Genomic DNA, 22,381 nt, shown 5'->3' with positions numbered 1-22,381 from the left:
ATGGGATTCTACAGGCAAGAACACTGGAGTGGGTTGCCATGCCCTCCTCCAGGGGATCTTCCTGACCCAGGGATCAAACCCTCGTCTCCTGGGACTCCTGCACTGCAGGTGGATTCTTTGACACTGAGCCACCAGGAAAGTCCTCTGGTTACTATGCTATATAACAAATCATCTCAAACTTAGTAGGGTAAAACACTGGTCATTTTATTATGCTCACAGATTCTGGGAATTTGAATAAGACAGGGCAAGAATGGCTTATCTCTGTTCCCTGATGTCTGGGACCTCATCTGGAAAATTCAAACACCTGGGGGTGACTTGAGGCTGGTGACTAAAATCATCTGGAGGCTTCTTCACTCACATGTCTGATGCCTGAGACAACTGGGATAACTTGAAGGCTGAGCTCAGCTGGAACTGTCAAAGTACAGGCACATGACTATTCCTGTGGCTTGAGCTTCTCACAACATGGCAGCCAGGTTGTAAGAGGCAGCATCCTGAGACAGCTTCTGGACAGTGAGTGTTCTAAGAAAAGCAGAAGGAAGCTGCTTGGCCTTTTATGATCTAGTCTCAGAAGCCACACAACATCACTCCTGCTTTACTCTATTGACTGAAACAGTCACAAGGAAGGAGTATCAGAATTTTTGAACATTTTTTAAAACTGTCACAATATTATACAATTGTAATAGTAACAATACTGGTGCTAAGTATTTTGGCTGAAAGGCCAGTGATAGGGATCATAAGAGAAAGAGCAGATAGGAAAGATAATGAGCTCAGTTAAAAGACCAAATGGGCTACAGGTGACTGTGCAGTATCTGAGTGGGGAATCCTGTGAACACTTAGTGGTATAGATATGTCTGTAGCTCAAAGAGAGTTATTGGGAGTCATTAAATGGGAAAGGAGATCCTGTGGGTGACCCAGACTGACCACAGAGAGTTGGGAGGATAGAAAGAGAGTCCATCAGAGTCCAGGAAAACCTCACCAAAACAGGAGGGATAGGCAGAGGGGCTTATGAAAGAGACTAAGAAGAAACAAACAGAAAACCAAGAAATTATGGTATCAATACAAGTCATGGGAAAAGCAGTTTTCAAGAAAATAAAATATACTGTTGTAGACCGTAGATGTTTCTTCCAAGACACTATCTGAAAACACAAATCTAGCCATATCACTTAACTGTGCAAAACATTTCATGAATTCTCCATTGCTTTAGATAAGCTATTAGTTTTATAACATGGCTGACAAAGCTCTCCCTGAGCTGTCGTCTGTCAACCATTCAGCCTCATCTTTCACCACTAGGCTCTCAGATTCGCTACAGAAACCAATTGACGTTCCCCTAGTCACCTATGCTTTTTGAAATCTCTGTGCCTTTCCGTGCTCTTTGCACTTTGCCTGTAGCGCTCTTCACTCTTCCATCTCTACACTTAACTAACTCCTCTTCATCCTACAGAACCCAGTCTCAAGTGGGACCTTTCCTATGCACTATAATAACTCTCTGTGTACCCACCTAATTGAGTACTCATCAGACTAATATATAATTGCCTATCTACCTGCCGCTTCCCCCACTAGACTTCGAGTTTATGGAGGACAAGGAATGTGTTTCATTCATCTTTCATCCCCAATACTTTGCATAATTTTGACGTGGCACATAGCAGGTGTTTTGATTATGACTTTTTGAGAAAGATGATATTAGTGAAAGGGACATCAAGTTGAGGGAGAATTTTTAGGATTTTTTAAAATTATTTTCTGGTATGGGAGGTTTAAGCCTGTTCATAGAAAGGGAAAACTGGAAGAGGTTAAGGATTTAGAAAACACAGGAAATAACTGGTGAGATCAGGCACAAGAGGTAACAGGAGGGGGATGAGGACCAAAATGCCACAGGATGGCCCCCATCACACTCATGCAGCAGGAAGGACGTAGACAAGGGTGCAAGTAATGGAACGAGAGCTCACATTGATATGAAAGGCATTCTCTGTCCCTGGAGACTAGTTCAGCACCTGATACCTGACATATCTGACAGTACATAGATGTTAAAAGAATAAAAAATGAGGTTCAAGCTGGGAATTTGCACAAGGTAAAACAATGAATTCCTAAACCTACACAGGCAACCAAGTCTCCCCACTAGAAAGCCCTTATGTAGTTCAGCTTTGAGGAAGGTGGAGGGAGACAAGGTTTAGCCTTACCTCTGAGGCATACACCCCCACCGTCTCCAAGGACCTCATTAGAGATGTTTAGTTGGATAGGTGTAAACCCGAGCCCTAGGAGACAGGGTGGAGTGCTGGAGCCACACAGGTTCCACCGCTTTGGTAGCGGCTGGCTCTGGTGGCGTTGCTAAGAGCTTCAGCAGCCAAAGAGGGAGGAATTGCAGCTGGAGACCAAGGGCAGCTTCTTCTGGAAAGGCAGGCTCTAGCCCCCACTTCCTGAAACCACCTGCAGGCAGAGGCCCTGGATATCTCATCCCCAGGCAGCAGGCCACAGAACCATGAGCCAGGACAGCAAAGTGAAGACGACAGAGTCCAGCCCTTCTGTCCTGACCAAAGCCAGGTGAGAAATCCTGGTCCCCTCTGTCTATCTGTCTGCCTCACCAGATGGAGCCTGATCCCTCCTTGCTGCACTGGGTGGCAAGGGCAACAGCGAACCATGGATAATTGAAACCCGACTTCTTTTGCCCACAGGAAGTCTCTGCCAGTCCTGGACCCATCTGGCGATTACTACTACTGGTGGCTGAACACAATGGTCTTCCCAGTAATGTATAACCTCATCATCGTGGTGTGCAGGTTTGCCGCTATGGGAAGGGCCCTAAGCAGAGAACAGGGATAAAGAGTGAGGCCCAGGAAGAGGGCGGGCCCTTGCTCGGGGCTGGTGTGTGTGAGGGCGGCGCCAATGCAAGGGCCCAGGTTTAGTGCTCAGCGGCTTGGGGACAATACCTCACACACAGAAGGATCCCTTAAGCCAATCCCTTCTGTCCCTACCACGCAGAGCCTGCTTCCCCGACTTGCAGCATGGTTATCTGGTGGCCTGGTTAGTGCTGGACTACACGAGTGACCTGTTCTACCTCCTGGACATCGTGGTGCGCTTCCACACTGGTCAGTGAGTCTCAGGACTGACCTTCCTTCCACGTTCCCTTCCTAAGGAGAGCCTCTTAGTAACAAGAAAGTGACCCCCTCCCTCATAGCACTGTCACATGTCTGTGTTTACAATACCCCAGTGCTCACCCCAGAAACCCTGGAGCAGTGTTAGGCCCAACCCATCCTGTCCCTGTAACTGTCTCCCTGTGCTGCCCTGGCCTACCCACCCTCAACCTCATTACTGTACCCGGAAGCAGGAAGGTGCCCCGACTCCGCCCCATACCTGACCCCACCCACGACTGAGCCCCCTTCTCCACCAGGATTCTTGGAACAGGGCATCCTGGTGGTGGACAAAGGTAGGATCTCGAGTCGCTACGTTCGCACCTGGAGCTTCTTCTTGGACCTGGTTTCCCTGTTGCCCACGGATGTTGCCTACGTGAGTCTGGGTCCACACACACCCACGCTGAGGCTAAACCGCTTTCTGCGAGTGCCCCGCCTCTTTGAGGCCTTTGACCGCATGGAGACCCGCACAGCTTATCCGAACGCCTTCCGCATCGCCAAGCTGATGCTTTACATTTTTGTGGTGATCCATTGGAACAGCTGCCTCTACTTTGCCCTGTCCCGGTACCTGGGCTTCGGGCGTGACGTCTGGGTGTACCCCGACCCTGCACAGCCGGGCTTTGAGCGGCTGCGGCGCCAGTACCTCTACAGCTTTTACTTCTCCACGCTAATCCTGACCACCGTGGGCGACACACCGCTGCCAGCCCAGGAGGAGGAGTACCTCTTCATGGTGGGCGACTTCCTGCTGGCAGTCATGGGTTTCGCCACCATCATGGGTAGCATGAGCTCTGTCATCTACAACATGAACACAGCAGATGCAGCCTTCTACCCAGACCACGCGCTGGTGAAGAAGTACATGAAGCTGCATCATGTCAACCACCGGCTGGAGCGGAGAGTCATTGACTGGTGAGGATACTGGGGTTCCAGACCAGGACAGGAAGAGGTGTGTAGGATAGACTCTGAGGAAGGTAGCTGGGTTCTTACTGCCTGGTGGGTCAGGCAGGGCACTTAGGATGTGGTATTCATTGGAGGGTTCACTGGGTGGAACTTGGAAAAGGATGTCCTCCATTAACTGGGTATGGACTTAAGGAAAGGGGTTGGGTAAGAGATTGACAGGGAGATGAAATCATACACAAGGAAAGCTAACACAGAACCCAGGGAATGGGAACTGCCACCACCTGGTAGAACTCAGAAGGTCCTGGAAGGTGTAAGAGGTAAGAGCAATACTCCTCAGAGGATGACCAACAACAAGATGGTTGACTCTGTCATGGAGTCCATACTGTAGGGTGAACAAGGGGAAGTGTCACCAAGTTAGGGACATAGAACAGAAGACCTCTAAAGAAGATGGGGCTTGGTGACTGAAGTAGATATTTTTAGTGGAACGGTACAAGACATCATGGAATGGTGGGTGGGTAAAGCCTGACGGGAATTAAGGCTCTGTCCACTGTGTAAAGGCTTCCAGGCCCTGGATGGGAGAGAAGAGGTCAAAATATGTCTGTGACTAGGAGATAGTGGACTAAAGATATTTATCAACCAACTGTCAAGTATTCGTATGACCCTTGTGAGAGCTCAGTGTGGTTGGGTTCTTGGCTGAAGCTGAGCCGAGAACCCTGATGGAAAATGTAGAGGGAGGCACGTAAGGGGCTGGTGAGGACTGCTACTACCATTCCCCCCAGGTACCAGCACCTGCAGATCAACAAGAAGATGACCAATGAGGTAGCCATCTTACAGCACTTGCCTGAGCGGTTGCGGGCAGAAGTGGCCGTGTCTGTGCACCTGCCTACCCTGAGCCGGGTACAGATCTTCCAAAACTGTGAGGCCAGCCTGCTGGAGGAGCTGGTGCTGAAGCTGCAGCCCCAGACCTACTCGCCGGGTGAATATGTCTGCCGCAAAGGGGACATTGGCCGAGAGATGTACATCATCCGAGAGGGTCAGCTGGCCGTGGTGGCGGACGATGGTGTCACCCAGTATGCTGTGCTTGGTGCAGGGCTCTACTTTGGGGAGATCAGCATCATCAACATCAAAGGTGGGCACCTCAGCATTTGTTCTGGAGACTGGACTACAGGAGGGGAAGGGGGACAGCAGAACCCTGTGCTGAGACCAGATGGCACTTCAGGGCCCACAGATTAAGGACAGCTGGCCCTTGCCTGAGTCACTAGAGGGCTCAAGAGAGAGGCAGGACACAGAGGGTCTCTTCCCTGAGAAGAGGCTGAGTCAACGTCCATGAGAAGGTTGGGTCCTTGGAAGAGAGAGCAGACTTGCTCTGTGAGTATTCACCCAAAGCACCAACAGATCAGTGAAAAGTGCCGAGATAATAGCAATTAGTAATAATAATGGCTAATAGTCTCTACATGCTTACTACATGCCCTGTTCAAAGTTCTTCATGTGTACCAATTCATTTAATTCTCACAGCAGTTCTATAAAGTAGGTACTATTATTCACAGTTTAAAGGCAAGGAAATTGGAGCACAGAGAATTTGGGGAACTTGTCCAAGCTGACATGGGTGATAAGTATACACACTTGAAGTCAATATGAGAAAGAGCTTTCTCATAGCCAAATGGAAAGAGAGGTAGAAGGAATGAACTTCGGTTTACTCCATCAACTCCAGTCCAGGCTAGGTACTGTACACCGGCTCATTTATTCTTCTTATCAGCCTGTGAAGGAGGACAGCACAGGTAAAGACACCAAGGCCACAGGAGATGGGAAAAACTTAAAAGGGGTAAGCACGCTGTCACTGACGAAGACTAGAATGTGCTCTCAGCCTGGGGATCCCACTCTCTAGTTGTCTTAAAGGTCTCACACTTGTCAGCCAAGGACCCCCTCAAGCCCTGTATCTGGTATGCAGTTGGCCTATCTACCTGACTTTGGACAAATCACTTACCTCTTTTAGGCCTCAGTTTCCTCACCTACCCAAGAGGGGTGATATTCAAAACCCATAGAGTTATTTGTAAGAATTAAATGAGCTGTATGGGTGAGGCTCCCAGTGCGGGGCCTGGCACGTGGCAAGAGTTCAACAAATGGTGGCTCCCTTGCCCTTTCTAAGGTCCTTCTAGCTTCGAGACTCCGCAGCATTCAGAACCTATCTTCCCACCAGCCACCCACCATTAGCTTTCTAAAATGCAAATGATACCATACAGTTCCCCTGCTAAAAATAGTTCAGTAGTTTCTGTCCTTTAGCTAAGGTCTAGACTCCTTGCCAGGGCTGTGGGCCTTGACCTGGCTCTCTCCATCTCTCCCCAGCTCCTCACACGCTGCACTCTGGCCTCTCTGCCATGCCTGCTGTACTCTGTAACCACCCAACTCTTTCCTACCTCCTTCCCTCTGCTCATGCTCCTCTCTCTGCCTAGTTGCCCTCCCCGCCTCCCCTGGTTACCTCCCACTCAGTCTAGGCATCAGTTCCTCCAGGCTTCCCTGAATTCTCTGCCTTAAAGCTTGTCTGGGGCTCTTTGCCTGTCTTCCCACAGTACCAGATGCTCATCTACACTGCATTGACTGTGCTGTTAGGTAACTATTCCATCAAATGTCTATCTCCTCTAGACTGAACTCTTGGAGGCAAGTCACTGATACCCACTCAGCACACAGCCTAGTCCCCACCCAGTACATTACAGAATGAAAGAATTAATGAGACAGAAAGAGAGGCTCAGAAGCACAAATGTGGAGGTGGGGGTCCGGGTTCAGACGGAAAATACCCCCTCACACCCACCCTGACTAACTGTCCTCCCACCTGTCTGCTCCTCGGCCACAGGGAACATGTCTGGGAATCGCCGCACAGCCAACATCAAAAGTCTAGGTTATTCGGACCTGTTCTGCCTGAGCAAGGAGGACCTGCGGGAAGTGCTGAGCGAGTACCCGCAGGCCCAGGCTGTTATGGAGGAAAAGGGCCGTGAGATCCTGCTCAAAATGAACAAGTTGGATGTAAACGCGGAGGCAGCCGAGATCGCCCTACAGGAGGCCACGGAGGCCCGGCTGCGAGGCCTAGACCAGCAACTCGATGATCTGCAAACCAAGTTCGCTCGACTCCTGGCTGAGCTGGAGTCCGGTGCACTCAAGATTGCCTATCGCATCGAGCGGCTGGAGTGGCAGACCCGGGAGTGGCCAATGCCTGAGGAACTCATGGAGGCTGATGACGAGGGCGAACCTGGGGAGGGAACGTCCAAAGATGGAGAGGGCAGAGCTGTCCAGGAGGGACCTCCAGGCCTAGAGTGACCCCATGTCTATCCCCAGGACTCCCACCACCAAGTGAATCCAGACTTGTAGGGAAATCTGCCTGCAGAAACTCTGCCATCCTGTCTGCTGGGTTACAGAGATGGGCGTGAACTGGGTCTGTAGATGTACCACCTAGAGATGCAGGAGTGTAGCATACATTCAACCTCTGCTCACCAGAACTATACACACACACATGCATGCACACAAGCACACATGCACACATACCTATTTGCACATATGCACACTGACCAGGAGACTGAAATCCATATTAAATGCTCTGGAGTTCCCCTTCTCAGAGCACACATCTTTCTCACCTACATAAGTCTTATACCAACACCATATAAGTACATTCAGTCACACACCTCATAAACACACGTATACTGAGAGTCACACATCAATACACACAGATGTCGTCCATGGATCTGCACACACTTGTGAACACACAAAAGCATATCTATAGCCCTCTTGTTCCAAGGTATCTTTTAAATGCTCCTCCACATGGGGGGTTCACAAGTGTACCCTGCAAACAGCACTTCAATAAAGTGTTGCTTCCTCACTAAGCATTTATGGGGTTGATGAAAAAAACCAAAGCCAATGTGAGCCAGCCAGGATAAGTTCTGTCTGAATTCTGGGTTACAGGGGCAAGGGGCACAGGCTGTGTAGTAGCTGGCTTCAAAGAGATGAGAGGACTGATGAATGAAGAATCATTGTGCCACAGTATAGCAAGCTTATGTATCTTACTGCTGTAAGTATGCACATGTTTTCATAGACACATTCACATATACACCCTGACCATTGCATCTCACAGCAGGTTTTGTATCCTCAACCTCATGAGCTCTGAGGGGTTCAATCTTACTTAGTAAGCCAGAGTAAATACCTGCTCCCTTTTCCTTCCTTCAGTTCAGCCCTGGAACCTAGGACCAGGTATACCTTACCCTCAGAACTGACCCCCAGAACTGATCTCTTCCAAGGGAAGAATAGTTTCCAGGACTGTAAACCTGGCCCTATCCTACCATGATGGTTCTCAGAGCTGGCCTTGGTCCTGGCAGAAATCCAGTCCTCCTTCTCTGTACAGCATTCCAAGACATAGGATGGAGAATGGAGGCTCAGTGGAGCAGAGTATCATGATTGGGGACAACTGGAGATGAGTGTTTGGGGAGTTCTGGAGAAACTGTGACATACTTAGAAGAAGGTCTGCAGGTTTGGGGCAGAAGAGGTGTTATGGGGTCTGTGGAGCAGAGTCAAATGTCATCTCTGAATCATATTCACCCTTGCCATAATTTTAGCTCCTCCAGGGCCTGGCCAGTCTTTGGGTGTGAGCTGTGCCAGGCAGTATTTTAAAATGTGCTTGGAATTTAATTTACCAACATTAAACTGATAAATTTATATTACATTGACTGAGTGATGACATACTCAGAGATCAATGCCACTGAAAGAAGATTTATTACTTACAGTCCCCAACAGGAAGTGAGCACACTGTGCCATACAGGAGCACATGGGGAAGCACCAGGTTGCTCAGGAGGCAGAAAGGAGCAAGAAGAAAATATGGGTACAAAGTTTTTATTTCATAGTGGTAGCAAGTTTTTAGGTGAGAACGTCTCCTATTAGGTGGGAAGCAAAACCCGATTTTGGGTTTTGTGGTTTAAAGGTTCATAATATGACTTTTAAGCACCCACAAAAGTCAGACCACAGGGGAAATGTAAACAACATTGGTCTTTAATTTTCTCATGATTTCAAGATGCTGAATAATCAGTTACAGAATATCAAGAATGATTATTATAAGTGGTACACGAATGTAGGGTAGGGTCTCCAGGGCTCTGAGGGCAGGATATGCTGATGTGTTGTCATGGAGACAGTCCCAGAGGTGTTGGTGTCCTCTACGTCGACCAACTTTTTGGTCACGATACAGGTGACACAGAGGGACTCAGACACGAAGGACTTGAAACAAAACTTCTTCAAATGGGCACAGAAACTGAGACTGAGGCTGGAGCCGAGGTGTCAGGAGAGATTATGAGGGTCACTGCACTTTCGATCATTTCAAAATCTGTGGTTATTTTGTGATATCCTCCTCACCGATTATGAGAACCATAGGGCTGGCATGGGGTCTCTTGATTATTGCTGGGTCCTCAGAGCTAAAACTCTGCCAGGTTTTAGGTGCCTAAATATTTATTTGGCAAACAGAGATGAGAGTTGAAGCAGGCAAAGATCCAATTTTGGAGGAAGATGTGTCAGTTTCTCAAGAGGTTTTCCTACCATCTCTGCCCTCCAGTCATGCTGAGCTAGAATGGGTAATGAAGGCCACTTTGGTGGTCTCTGATGGATTCAGGGTGCTAAGAATAAGCTTTTCATTTATAATGTACATACTTGTCCCAAGAGAAGGCTCTCCTAGAACAGGTGGCTTCTGCCACCTGGCAGAATTCTGAGCACAAGGAGGGTGATAACTGGCCATCTTGCCTATCCTAGAAGCAGGAGCAAAATTCTGGAGTCAGCTGTGCATTTTGGTGTCTCCGCTTTTCCAGGATGGGAAGATGGTGGAGCAACTATACCACAAGACATCTTGAATAACCATGTTGAGGCCCTCTAGTTGCAGACTGACACCCCTCCTGTGTGGGAAACAGCATTTTGACAATTAGGGAACAAGTTGGATAGAATTGAGCCAGGATGGGCAGCAGGACACACAATTTTAAGTTTCTGGAATCACAACAACAAAACATCAACAAAAACAATCTTTTAGTCCAAAGAGTGTAATTTACTGTATGTCAATTGCTAGGCTAAGCATTTATATATGTGGCAGGAAACTTCACAGAGGTATTCATTTGGGTTTTGTTCATTTTATCCCTCCTCTCATCGTAAAAAAGTACCTAAAGTTTTGTATCCCCTAGACTTAAAGCTTTTCAAATTGCAGTGTCAAAACAGAAATGTTCAGAAACTCTCTGCCCTAGCTTTTGTTTATAAAAACAGGGCTCCCAGGAGGGAGGAGACATATGTATACTTATGACTGATTCATGTTGATGTTTGGCAGAAACCAACAAAATTCTGTAAAGCAATCATTCTTCAATTAAAAAAAATAAATTTAAAAATAACAAAACAGAACAATTATAACAATATACTATAATAAAAAAAGAAAAAAAACAAGGCTCCAAGGTTTTCACAAAAAATTCACCTAAGGGTGAATTGTGCCCAGCTGTCTGTGATGGCTTAGAGTTGAAAAAGCAGAAGTGTCTGTACTTCTGAGGAAGGAGATTCTCTAAGACTAAGGAAAGAAATGGGATTCTTGAACATTATATTAGTTTTCTTTTATTGAAGTAACATATTGCCACAAATATAATAGCTTAAAACAGTAGTCATTAATTATCTCACAATTCTGAGTCAGAAATCTGAGCATAGTGTGGCTCAACTGGGTCCTCTGGCTCAACTGGGCCTCCCAAAACCAAAATCAAGGTGTCAGTTGGGCTGGGCTGTTATCTGAAGTCTCTGGGAAGAGTCTGCTTCCAAGATCATTCAGGTTATTCGAAGAATTCAGTGTCTTTTGTTCGTGGAACTGAGATCTTTATTTCCTTGACACATGGCCCCTTTATCTTCAGGCCACTAAAGGCATGTTAAGTCTTTCTCATTCTCCAAATCTCTTACTCCTGCTTCTAAGACTGAGAGAGACCTCTGCTTTTTAGGTTCATATGATTAGATTAGGCTCACCCAGATAATCCAAAATAATCTCAATATTTTAATTAAGGTCAGCAGGTTATTAACCTTAATTATATCTGTAAAGTCCCTTTTTGCCATAATCACAGAAATAACACCAGAGGGCAAAGATAATGGGAGCCAAAATTCTACCTATCACAGGGCTACTGGGAAGGAAAGCAGCCTGGACCACACTTTCAGCCCAGGCTTAGAAGGAACTCTAAGGATCAAATCTTTGGAAACTGCAGGAAGATCACTTTGCCCCAGGGCATACTGGAGTCTCAAAGCAGCATCCACTAGAGGGAGCTCAGGCTTGAGTGAATGAGGTGCAGACCTGCATTACCAACATGGTCCGACTGCCACAGAGCCTCCTGGTCTCCAGATACTCTGTCCAACATAAAATCCACAGATATTTTTATAAGACCCTAAATTTGGAGGACGAGAGAATGGAAAGAAAGTCACAAAACACAGGGAGATTAAATCTTTCAGTAAGATAGGTGGTTAAATGTTTAGATGACAATTGTCTAATTTAGAGAATTAAGGAAAAATCCAATTTTTTACACACAGTTATGACACTAGTGGTAAAGAATCCACTGCCAATGCAGGAGACTTGGGAGACACGAGTTTGATCCCTGGGTGGGGAAGATCCCTTGGAGGAGGAAATGGCAATGCACTCCAGTATTCTTGCCAGAAGAATCTCATGGACAGAGGAGCCTGGCAGGTTACAGTCCATAGGGTCATAAAGAGTCAAACATGACTGCCTGAGCACAAATGCAGTCATTTTTAACTGCTATATGTAAATTATCTCATTTGGTCCTTATAGCAATATTAGGAAACTTACATTGCTTTATGTTAATTTTTCTAAATAGGAAACTGAAGCCCACAGAGCAGCTAAAAAAATTACATAGGATTTTGTAAAGTTGGACTTACCCAGTGACTCAGCAGTAAAGAATCTGCCTGTAATGCAGGAGAATTGCAGGAGATTCCCGGGATCAAGAAGATTCCTGGGATCAAGTTCGATCCCGGGATCAAGAAGATTCCCAAGAGAAGGAAATGGCAACCCACTCTAGTATTCTTGCCTGGGAAATCCTATGGATGGAGGAGCATGGCAGGCTACAGTCCATGGGTCACAAAAAGTCAGACACAACTTAGTGACTAAGCAACAGCAACAAAATTGTAAAGCTGTTTATGCCAGGTCCTGGGCTAAGTGCATTGTCTCAGCTAATCTTTATAACTATGAGAAACATGCTATTATTTCCCCATTTTGAAATGAGGAAACAAAGGCTCTGGGAGATTAGGTAATTTGTCCAGTAACACAGGGCTCCTAAATCACATGGAATGAAACCTAGGTTTGTCTGTTTCTTCTAGGGAGTTAAGAAATGGAACTGCCTCAGCTTGAGGCCAAGGCCAGGCAAGCTCCTTCTTTTCTTGAGAATGACTGTTGCAGGCTATAACGGTGGTAACCAGGTAGTAACCAGGGGAGAGGGAGCTAGTCATGGTGCAGAGCGGCGCCTGTGAATCACCAGCAAGCCAGTGTGCTGAAGTGTGATCTCAAGGCTACATACCTAGACAAGGGACCACCCACTGTTCTGGAGAAGAGCTGTTAGTTCCAGCTGTCTGCCCTCATGCATGCAGCTGTGGGAGGAGTTCCGGAGTCACGACCAGATTCCTTAAGGGGTTTCAAAACCGGGCCCTTCTGCTGATAGCTCAGCTGCTTCTGGCTTAGCTCTTCCCACCCCACCTCCATCCCCACCTCTGTAGGACCCATTTCCCTTGCTGGGTCACTAACCTCAGAACACCTTGGCCTGGCTAAGATTTGAGATGTACATTCCTCCTCAGTGTTTCCAATTAGCCATTTCCCCACAGGAGTTTCTTCAGCCCACCCTGCTTCACCTTTTTCTTACTGAGGGTTTGACTGCTAATGGCAAAGACAGATGGAAATAAAGTAGCCAGCTTGGGAGGAAATCAGATTCACAGGGAGTCTGGCCATCCAATCCAGAGAAGATCTGAATTTTCTTTTACTAGGAGCCAGGAGCAGGAGGACAGGTGGGTGGATCCCAGCTTGCGGGTGAAGCTAGGGTTTGGCTTGAGGCTTGGATCAGAGGTAGATGATCAAGCTGGGTTGAAACTTGGGTCAGGGCATAGCCCAAGTCAGTGCAGGTATTAGCCTGGCCTAAAAGCACAAAAAATAAGAGTTTGGGGCCAAAATGTGCTGATAGTCAATCAGAGTCAGATGGTAGTTCTGAAACATCACTTAGTAGCTGGGGGATTCAGCCTCCTACAAAATTGAAAGAAAATTGAAAGAAATGCTTGGAGAATTAAAATGTAAATGAGATTATGAATGTAAACTGTCTATCAGTGCCTGACAGAAAGCAACTGCTTAACAATGAATAATAGTTAAGACCATTATTCTTACCGCTCTAGCAGGTAAGAATGGGAGCAGGCAATGGCAACCCACTCCAGTACTCTTGCCTGGAAAATCCCATGGATGGAGGAGCCTGGAAAGCAGCGGTCCATGGGGTTGCTGAGGGTTGGACACAATTGAGCGACTTCACTTTGACTTTTCACTTTCATGCATTGGAGAAGGAAATGGCAATCCACTCCAATGTTCTTGCCTGGAGAATCCCAGGGTCGGGGGAGTCTGGTGGGCTGCCATCTACGGGGTCGCACAGAGTGGGCCACGACTGAAGCGATTTAGCAGCAGCAGCAGCCGCCGCAGCAGGTAAGAATATGCCTTTGAGGGTCCTGGGGCTCATGGGTGTTGTGCAGCCCTCCTTGGCCTTGGGCCTAGGGGCTGTGCTGGCAATGCTAAATCTGGCCAGCAGAGGGCGAAGCTCTTTCTTTCTCTCTCCTCCCAGCTCCCTCCCAGGCCTCAGGAGTGCTTTCCTTGCACAGCTGGGAGAATTACCCAGGGAGAAATGGAATCTTAAAACCCGAGTCTTGACTGATTTAAGAAAAACCTTATTCAAATTTTCTAGCGAAGACAGCAGTGGTGCGGCTGAAAGACATTACTGAGGAAGTTATGCTAAATCAGAGCCCAAGGTATGAATACCTGTTGAGGGCAGCACATGGAATGGCTGGGATCATTCAGGACTGCCGTCTCCCAGTTTGAAAACTCTTGTGCTTTTCACCCAGGATGCATGGACCCTCTCTGTGTCTGCCACTGCTTTTCCATTTTCAGTACCTTGGCTTGTTGTCCTCAGCCGTGCCCTCCACCAGCAGGTCTCACAGGGCCCCAGAGGCACGAATGTATTCCTAGACGCCTTCTCTGTTTAACCTCCCGGGTGAGCCTTCCTATGGCCCTTTTAGCCCTCAAGTAAGGCCCTGACCTGGGGTCTCCAGGACCCTGTAGCCTACCTGTGAAAGCCCACATCTGAAGCCACATGTAACCTTCCAGTGGGAGCCAGTCCCCAGTGTACGCTCTGCTCCCCACAGCATAAGCCCCAGGCTCTGGAAGGCTGGTCCTTCCCTTGGTTTCTATCCTCTGCCCAACATCCCTACATGCTCTGGTTCTTGCCTGTCTGTCTTCTCAGCTCATTGCCTCTTTGTTTAATCATGCCAAGGGAAGGACCTTCAATGTGGGCAGGGAGTGTGTGGGCAGGAGCTCAGCAGAGAGGCATATCTGCACATCACAGAAATGCAGAGAAAAGAAGGCCTTGAAAGGTGAGGGGAGGAGGCAACCCACACAGTCACAGGGGAGAGATTAAGCCACTGGGCCAGCAGGCTCCCCAAGGAGTAAATGACTGGTTTCCTTCCTAGCTCTCGATCCCAGCTGCATGTGTGTCAGGGTCAGGGCTGTGGAGGCAGAGTGTGTTCCTGACCACGTGCGTGAACACTGGGCTCCCCAGGGAAAGTGTTGATGTTTTGTGGACCTTCAGGCTACCTGGAATAAGCCCTACCTTATCAAGCAGGTTATTTGGCTGTGCATTCGACACTATGTGCTTTTCTCTTGCATTCTCTCCCTTGCATATTTACTGATGTATTGTTTATTTAAACATTCCCCTCTTATCTCAACTGTGATATAGAATATTGAAAGAAGGATCATGTGCCCACCTTGAGCAGTAGCATGGGTGGCTCAAACTTCTCCAAGGCAAAGGTAGATTGTTCTAAGCCACAAGAGTCAAGCAAGGTGGACCAGCACCCCCTGCAAGACACACATGTGCATGCATGCATGCATTCATGCGCGCGCACACACATACACACACACACACACACACACACACACACACACACACACAGGCAGGCACCAAAAAACAGAAAACTGACAACCTTGACAGGACAAGGCCTGAGTCAGAAAGGCAGCTTCCCTGAGGACTGAACCTGGCCCTATTTAAGGGCCTCCTGCACTTGCCTCCTTGATCTAGCTTTCTGACTTGTTCTGAAATAAGGGTCCAGGTTTCTGTCCTCTGTCTACTCATATTGACTTTGAAGTTCTCCTTCAGCTGTCATCTAACGTTCCCCTGTTTCCTGGCCCTCAGCAATCTCACATTCTCTCCAAATGCTGGCTTAATCCCTGGCACAGATGGAATCTCCTGATTTTGAGCAATGAGGTTTGACTCCCCTTCGTGTTGCATTTTAATCTCTCTTCCTTCTTCCTCCTCTCATGGTATGTCCCTCCTCCCCCGTGAAAAAAAGTGAAAGCATCAGTTACTCAGTCATGTCCAACTCTTTGAGACCCCATAGACTGTAGCCCACATGAAATTCTCCAGGCAAAAATATTGGAGTGGGTAACCATTTCCTTCTCCAGAGTATCTTTCCAACCCAGGGACTGAACCCAAGTCTCCTGCAATGCAGGCAGATTCTTTACCACTGAACCACCAGATAACCCCACTAGTATCTATGACTTTTTCCTCTTTACAAACCATATTCTTGAAACAATTTACACCCACAAACTCCTGATCTTCACCTCCCATTACCCATCTGCACTTGGTTAGAGGGGAGAAACTGAGCAAGGTACATAGGTGATGAACAATATGGAAGGCACCACAAAATTATAAGCAACTCAAGGTTCCTTAAGCATAAAAAAATAGAAATGAGAGTAGTGTGGGGAGTGGTTTGAGAAACTGTTGGAGAAAAGGATAGATGCTAGACACTTGGAATATAGACAAGCAAAGGGGTGATTACAAGACATGTTAATTGTGGGACTACCATGGTGGTCCAGTGGTTAAGAACCCGCCTGCCAATGCAGGGGACACGAGTTGGATCCCTGGTCCAAGAACTAAGATTCCCACATGCAGCGGGGCAATTAAGCCCATGTGCCAGGACTACTGAGGTGGCGCTCTGGAGCCTATGTGCCCCAACTACTGAAGCCCACTCGCCCTAGAACCTGTACTCTGCCACAAGAGAAGCCATAGAGAGTAGACCCCATTTACCCCAACTAGAGTAAAGCCTGCGTGCAGCAACAAAGACGGAAAACAACTAAAAATAAAATAAATAAATTTTTTAAAGACATGTAATTGTGAGAATTACCATAATGAATGAGAGATACAGGTGTTACAGAAGTCTATGGGTTAAGAGGCACCTAATCCAGATGTGTGGGGTTAAGGAAAGCTTCTCAGAGGAGTTTCAGCTTTCCGTAACTCCTTTTCCAAGATTAGCAAACTCTCATATCCTCAATTTCTTTGAACACTCTCTCAATTGCCCTGTTAAATAAAGCTAGTCACTGCATGACTGAAGGTGGCTTATCCACACCCACAGTCACCTGCAAGAAAGGGCAACAAAGAAGAGAGAATCCACTCCTTTCCTTTAAGAACTTGATCTGGAAGCTGTACTTAAGGCTTCCATCCACAACCTCTGTCCAGAATGTAGTCATAAAGCCACACTTAACCACAAAAATCTAGGAAACATACTCAATGTGGTTGCCATGACATTTTCATCTATATACTTGTAATCTGGTTGCCATGACATTTTCTTCTAAAATTATTCTTTTCTACTAGCTTTTTACAATTGAGTCTCTGCTGCTACTGCTAAGTCACTTCAGTCGTGTCCGACTCTGTGCGACCCCATAGATGGCAGCCCACCAGGCTCCCCCATCCCTGGGATTCTCCAGGCAAGAACACTGGAGTGGGTTGCCATTTCCTTCTCCAATGCATGAAAGTGAAAAGTGAAAGTGAAGTCGCTCAGTTGTGTCCAACCCTCAGCAACCCCATGGACCGCTGCTTTCTAGGCTCCTCCGTCCATGGGATTTTCCAGGCAAGAGTACTGGAGTGAGGTGCCATTGCCTTCTCTGAATTGAGTCTCTACTTACATCAAAAAGTAGAACCCTCCACATGTACACTGGGTTCCATACTTCGCTGCCTGTTCTCAAGAAACTTGCATTAGTGTCTCTATTTCTCTCTGCCTCTCAGTTTCTGTCTCTGTCTTTCTCTCTCCTTCAGTCTTTTCTACACATTGCAGTATTTTGATCTGCCACTAAAAAAGTTCTAGTTCTTCCATCTTTAAAATCTTTAATTCTACATCCCCCTCCAGTTACTACCCTTTTTCTTTTGCTTAATAACTACTATTCAAGAAGACTTGTCTAAAGTCACCTGCTGTACTTTCTCCCATCACATTCAGTGTTCAGTACATCGGATCCATCTTTTGTCTCTAGTGAAAAGTGAAAATCATTCAGTCATGTCCAACTCTTTGTGACCGCATGGCCAGAATACTGGAGAGGATAGCCTTTCCCTTTTCCAGGGGACCTTCCCAACCCAGGGATCAAACCCAGGTCTCCCACATTGCAGGCAGATTCTTTACCAACTGAGCCTCAAGGGAAGCCCAGGAACATTGGAGTGGTTAGCCTATCCCTTCTCCAGGGGATCTTCCAAGCCCAGGAATCGAACTGGGGTCTCCTGCTGTGCAGGCAGATTCTATACAAACTGAGCTATCAGGGAAGCTCTAGGACCTCACCAAAATGGCTCTTTCTGTGGCCAAGGCTCTCTAGGTCCCTGAATTCTGAGTACATTTCTCATCCTCATTATCTTGGTCCAGAAGCAGCATTTGAATATATTCAGCGTGTCTCTTTTTGCTTTTATGATGCCTTTCTCCCCTTGTTCTCCCCTCACCCCTCTAAATGCTCTTTCTTGGGCTCTTTTGCAGGTTGATCTTTCTCTATCCAGCCTTCAAACAATGGTCTTTCCCAGACTTCTCATCTGGTCCTCATTTCTCTTTATTCAACATACTCTTGTTAATTCTATGGTTTGCATTAATTCCTACGATCTATGTATTCAGCTTTCTACTGGAATTACTACCTATGTGTCTGACAGGCATCTGAAACTATACTTGTCCAAAGTGGACCAGATTCTCTGGTGGGAACTTCTGTCTGATAGCTATTACTTTCTCTATGAAGTCAGGGGCTGTGTTATTTGTTGTGAGTAAAAGTTGGTGTGTGTGTGTGTGAGTGTGTGTGTGTACAGGCACTCACCAGAGTTAGAGATGCAGTAAGAGAATTTATGAATCAAGAAAATTTGAAAAAAAATTTGCAAAATGAGAAGACGGTGACCAGAGAAACAATAAAAATTCTACTCGTTCTGGGAAGCAGCATACTAGGACCACCTGAATTCTGATTTCCCAACTCCCTGGCTTTGAATTGTGGCTTTTTTATACCTTTATATCCAAAGCTTTGTGGCTTTGGATAAGTTACTAAAACTCTTTCTCAGCCAGTTTTTTCATTTAAAATGATAATTGATAATATTGTGCTCAAATTTGTAGTTTTTTTGTGAGGATTAAAGACAATATGCTTGGAACAGTAGGTGATTATCAAACTTTCACCAGAAATATTATTCATTTTAAATTTCATTGTTCTCTGTCACTTTCCACAAACAAATGGCCTCTAAATTGTCTCTCAATCAGCCTTGCAAGGCAGGAGACACGGGTTCGATCCCTGATCAGGGAACTGAAATTCTACATGCCCAGAGACCACTAAGCAGGCACACAGCGACCACTGAGCCTACGCGCCACAGCTGGAGAGCCCCGTGCCACAGCAAAAGATCCCGCCTGATGCCACAAAGACACAAGGATGCAGCCAAATAAATAAATAAACATTTAATAAATAAATAAATTCTGTCCCTCTTCCTTCTAAGTATCTCTCAGAGCCATCTTCTCCACTACTTCCATGACTTTAGTTCAAACCACTGTCAATTCTTCCCTGAATTACTGTCATGGATTCCCAATTGATCCCACTCCTAAAGTTGCTCTCCACACCAGTTGCTACTGCAATCTTTCCAAGGTTTTCTAAATCTTAACAAATTTCCAGTGCCCTCACTTCTTCCTTGCATGGCTTGCAAGAGTCTGCATTTGCTATCTCCTGAGATGAGAGGTGTGTTATTTTCTAGGGCTACAGTAACAAATTATCATGAAATTGGTAGCTTAAAAACATCCATTTATTAGCTCACAGACAGTAAAGCTGGGTTCTTTGCTCAGAGTGGTTATCACCAGGCAGAACTCAGAGTGTCAGTCAGACTCAATTCTCTTCTGGAGGCTCTCGGGGGAAATCTGCTTTCAGGTTCATTCTTGTCATTAGCAGGATCCAATTTCTGTGGTTGTAGGACTGTGGCCCCTATTTTCTTGCTGGCTGTCAGCCAGAGATGGCTCTCAACTAGAGGCCATTCTCAGGCACTTGTTGTATGCCCTCCTCCATCCTCAAGCTAACTACAGCCACCCCCATTTGTTGCCTCATTGCCCCCTCCATTTTCAAGCCAGCTACCCTCTATCAAATCTTGTTCTTCACATCTCTTTGACTTCCTCTTCTGCTGCCAACCAGAGAAAACTTGTGTCTTTTGAAGGGATTCATATGATAAGGACAAACTGGATAATCTATCATAAGGTCAACTAATTAGCATTGTTAATTATATTCACAAAAATCCCTTTTGCCCACGTACCATAGTCTTAGGAGTAATGTCTTATCACATTCACAAGTTCCACCCACACCCAAGGGAAGGAGATCATACAAGAGTGACAGTCATTAGGAATCATCTTGCAATTCTGCCCACCCAAGAGGGAAAGCAGGGAGAAACACCCCTGAGAAATACTGAGATCTTGAGCTGAGATCAGAAGGATGAGTAGAAGTTAATTGGGTAAGGAAGGAAATCTTCCAGAGGGAACATGCAGAGGACATGTAACTAAAAGACATATATCTGAAAACTAAACAAAAAGAAGGCCGGTGTCTTCAGTGGAGAGAACAAGAACCATAGTGATTTGAAACAAGGTAGTTAGAGAGGTCAGTAGTAGTCAGGCCATGCAGACTTCATCAGTTCAGTTCAGTTCAGACACTCAGTAGTGTCCAGTTCTTTTCCATCCCATGGACTGCAGCACGCCAGGCTTCCCTGTCCATCGCCAACTCCCTTACTCAATCTCATGTAAGGGAATTTACTCAATCTCATGTCCATCGAGTCAGTGATGCCATCCAACCATCTCATCCTCTATCATCCCCTTTTCCTCCCGCCTTCAATCTTTCACAGCATCAAGGTCTTTTTCTCATCAGGTGGCCAAAGTATTGGAGTTTCAGCTTCAGCATCAGACATTCCAATGAATATTGAGGATTGATTTCCTTTAGAACTGGCTGGTTGGATCTCCTTGCAGTCCAAGACTTCATAGACTCTATTAAAATTCTTGGTTTATTCCCACAGCAGAAGTCCAAAGAATGGCATAATCAGATTTGTATTCCAAACATAGCACTCTGGTTACAAGGTGGAGGGTGGATATAAAGAGGCATCCATTAAAATGTGGACAACTTAGGAAGCTGGGAGAGTAGTACAAGAAATAATGGGCAATGTCAGTAGAGATACAAGCATAATGGTTCAAGGAACACTCAGTAGCTAAAATCAACAGCACTTCGTGATTGATTGAACATGGGAGAGAAGCTATTATGTTCCCCAGGAAGCAGGCTCTAAGACAGAGATTACTGTGGAGGATGTTTACTAAGGAGGGCTCTCGGAGTCAACACCTGTGTAAGAAAGAGGATGAACGTGGGATCGGGGAAAGGGAGAAGCTGAGCAGCCCAACAAAGACCTCAGTCAACCCCAGAGAGGAGCTGGGAACATCTTTCAAAGTTGTCCTCTGTCAGAGTAAGGGAAGTGAATCTTTATATCTTTCTGCTGATCAGTCATTGACTGTAGGATGCCTCAGAAAGGGAACCTGATCTTGAATGAGCTAGCTTTCTTCAGCTCAGGCAACTCTTGAAGGGACTGACAGTTGAGGGTTATCTTCCAGTGAAAAAGGAGACTAAATCCTTCTTTTTTTTTTCATCACAACCTTCACCATAGGGGTGCAGGAGCATAAGGGAGTACAGCATTCAAGATGATCTGTAAATTTCTGATCTGTGCATCTTGATGGGTGCACTTATGACCATATGTTGTCATCATAGGTTTACCTATCATTTTCCCCTACTAGCTTGGGAAATTGGCACAGACTGTATTGGACAGCTAGTGTACAGCCCTATACCTGGCACATTGCTGAGTAAGTGAATGCCAGTCTATTTCTATTTCCACTCCCCTCCCACCTACATTACCTTTGCTTCCCTGCCCCCACACCCTACCTTCATCCAATATGGGAAAAGTTCAGCAGGTTATCTGAGCCCTCACCTGTGCTGGAGCTGAACAAACAGCAAATCGGGCTGCTATGGTGGGGAAGGCAGGCAGTGCCAGGAGAGGGGGGGTTGGGTTGACGACATTCCCACTGACCACAGGCTTAAATCCTCTTTCAATATCTTTAGCCTCTATAAACTCAGTACTAGCTGGATCAGGTCCTCTTCCAAAGACTGACTGGATAAGTCTCTGAATTCCCCATAAACTCAGACCTCGCCCCCAGTCTAATGTTCTCTTTGATAACTCCCACCTCTGACAGCTACTGCTGTCAGGCCAGAGAATGAAATTCCCCGTTAGTTGAAGTTTCTTTGGAATGAAGAAGAATGACATCGAGCAGGGGGAAAACATTAGTGGAGGCAAGTCCTACCCAAGTAGCTGAACCGACCGCAGTCCTGCGCATGCCCCATTCAGCTGTGTTCCTGGTGCACCCCAGTGCTCCCCTTCCAGTCCCCAACCCCCTCAACCCCCCGCCCCACCGTGGGAACCTGACTCCCTACACCGGCTGCTACACCTGCGCTGAGAACAAACAGGGAGCTTCAGTGCGTCGGGTGAGGGTGGGCGCTGCCTGGAGACCACAGAGAAAGTCAGCCGCCTCCTCCCGGGTTAAGCCTGCGCTGGGCTGGGAGGCGAACCATACCCCACCTTCACCCCACCTCACTCCTGTTTATCCCGGGGAGTTCTCGCCGCTACCCCGGCCGCCCCTCGATCCCCAAGTCATTCTTCCTCCAGGCAGCCCTTTTCCCCAGCGGGGCGGAAATGCTGCCCCATTCCACATCGTTGCCCGCTGGGGAGGGTTCCTTGGGCGCTTTGCGTGGA

At 46.9% G+C, this 22,381-nt stretch overlaps 1 protein-coding gene across 1 annotated transcript; it reads left to right on the top strand.

Annotated features, from left to right (window-relative positions):
- Window positions 1–2,261: 2,261 nt before the first annotated feature.
- On the top strand, window positions 2,262–8,658 carry CNGA4 (cyclic nucleotide gated channel subunit alpha 4). Its single transcript, XM_019974523.2, has 6 exons — window positions 2,262–2,535; window positions 2,667–2,768; window positions 2,971–3,077; window positions 3,380–4,025; window positions 4,796–5,145; window positions 6,865–8,658. Exons 1-6 carry the CDS (start codon window positions 2,474–2,476, stop codon window positions 7,323–7,325), a joined length of 1,728 nt encoding a protein of 575 aa, XP_019830082.2. The 5' UTR covers window positions 2,262–2,473; the 3' UTR covers window positions 7,326–8,658.
- The last annotated feature ends 13,723 nt before the right edge of the window (window positions 8,659–22,381 follow it).

Source organism: Bos indicus, chromosome 15 (genome assembly GCF_029378745.1).
Source record: "Bos indicus isolate NIAB-ARS_2022 breed Sahiwal x Tharparkar chromosome 15, NIAB-ARS_B.indTharparkar_mat_pri_1.0, whole genome shotgun sequence".
Classification (NCBI taxonomy): domain Eukaryota; kingdom Metazoa; phylum Chordata; class Mammalia; order Artiodactyla; family Bovidae; genus Bos; species Bos indicus.
This window is presented reverse-complemented; position numbering and strand designations above follow the sequence as displayed.

What these genes read in the sequence shown, in the direction of transcription:
- CNGA4 (XM_019974523.2), top strand. Translation starts at nt 2,474, where the DNA reads ATGAGCCAGGACAGCAAAGTGAAGACGACAGAGTCCAGCCCTTCTGTC. An exon ending in CTCATCATCGTGGTGTGCAG is followed by an intron (nt 2,769 to 2,970) that starts GTTTGCCGCTAT and finishes CCTACCACGCAG; the next exon opens with AGCCTGCTTCCCCGACTTGC. An exon ending in CGTGGTGCGCTTCCACACTG is followed by an intron (nt 3,078 to 3,379) that starts GTCAGTGAGTCT and finishes CTTCTCCACCAG; the next exon opens with GATTCTTGGAACAGGGCATC.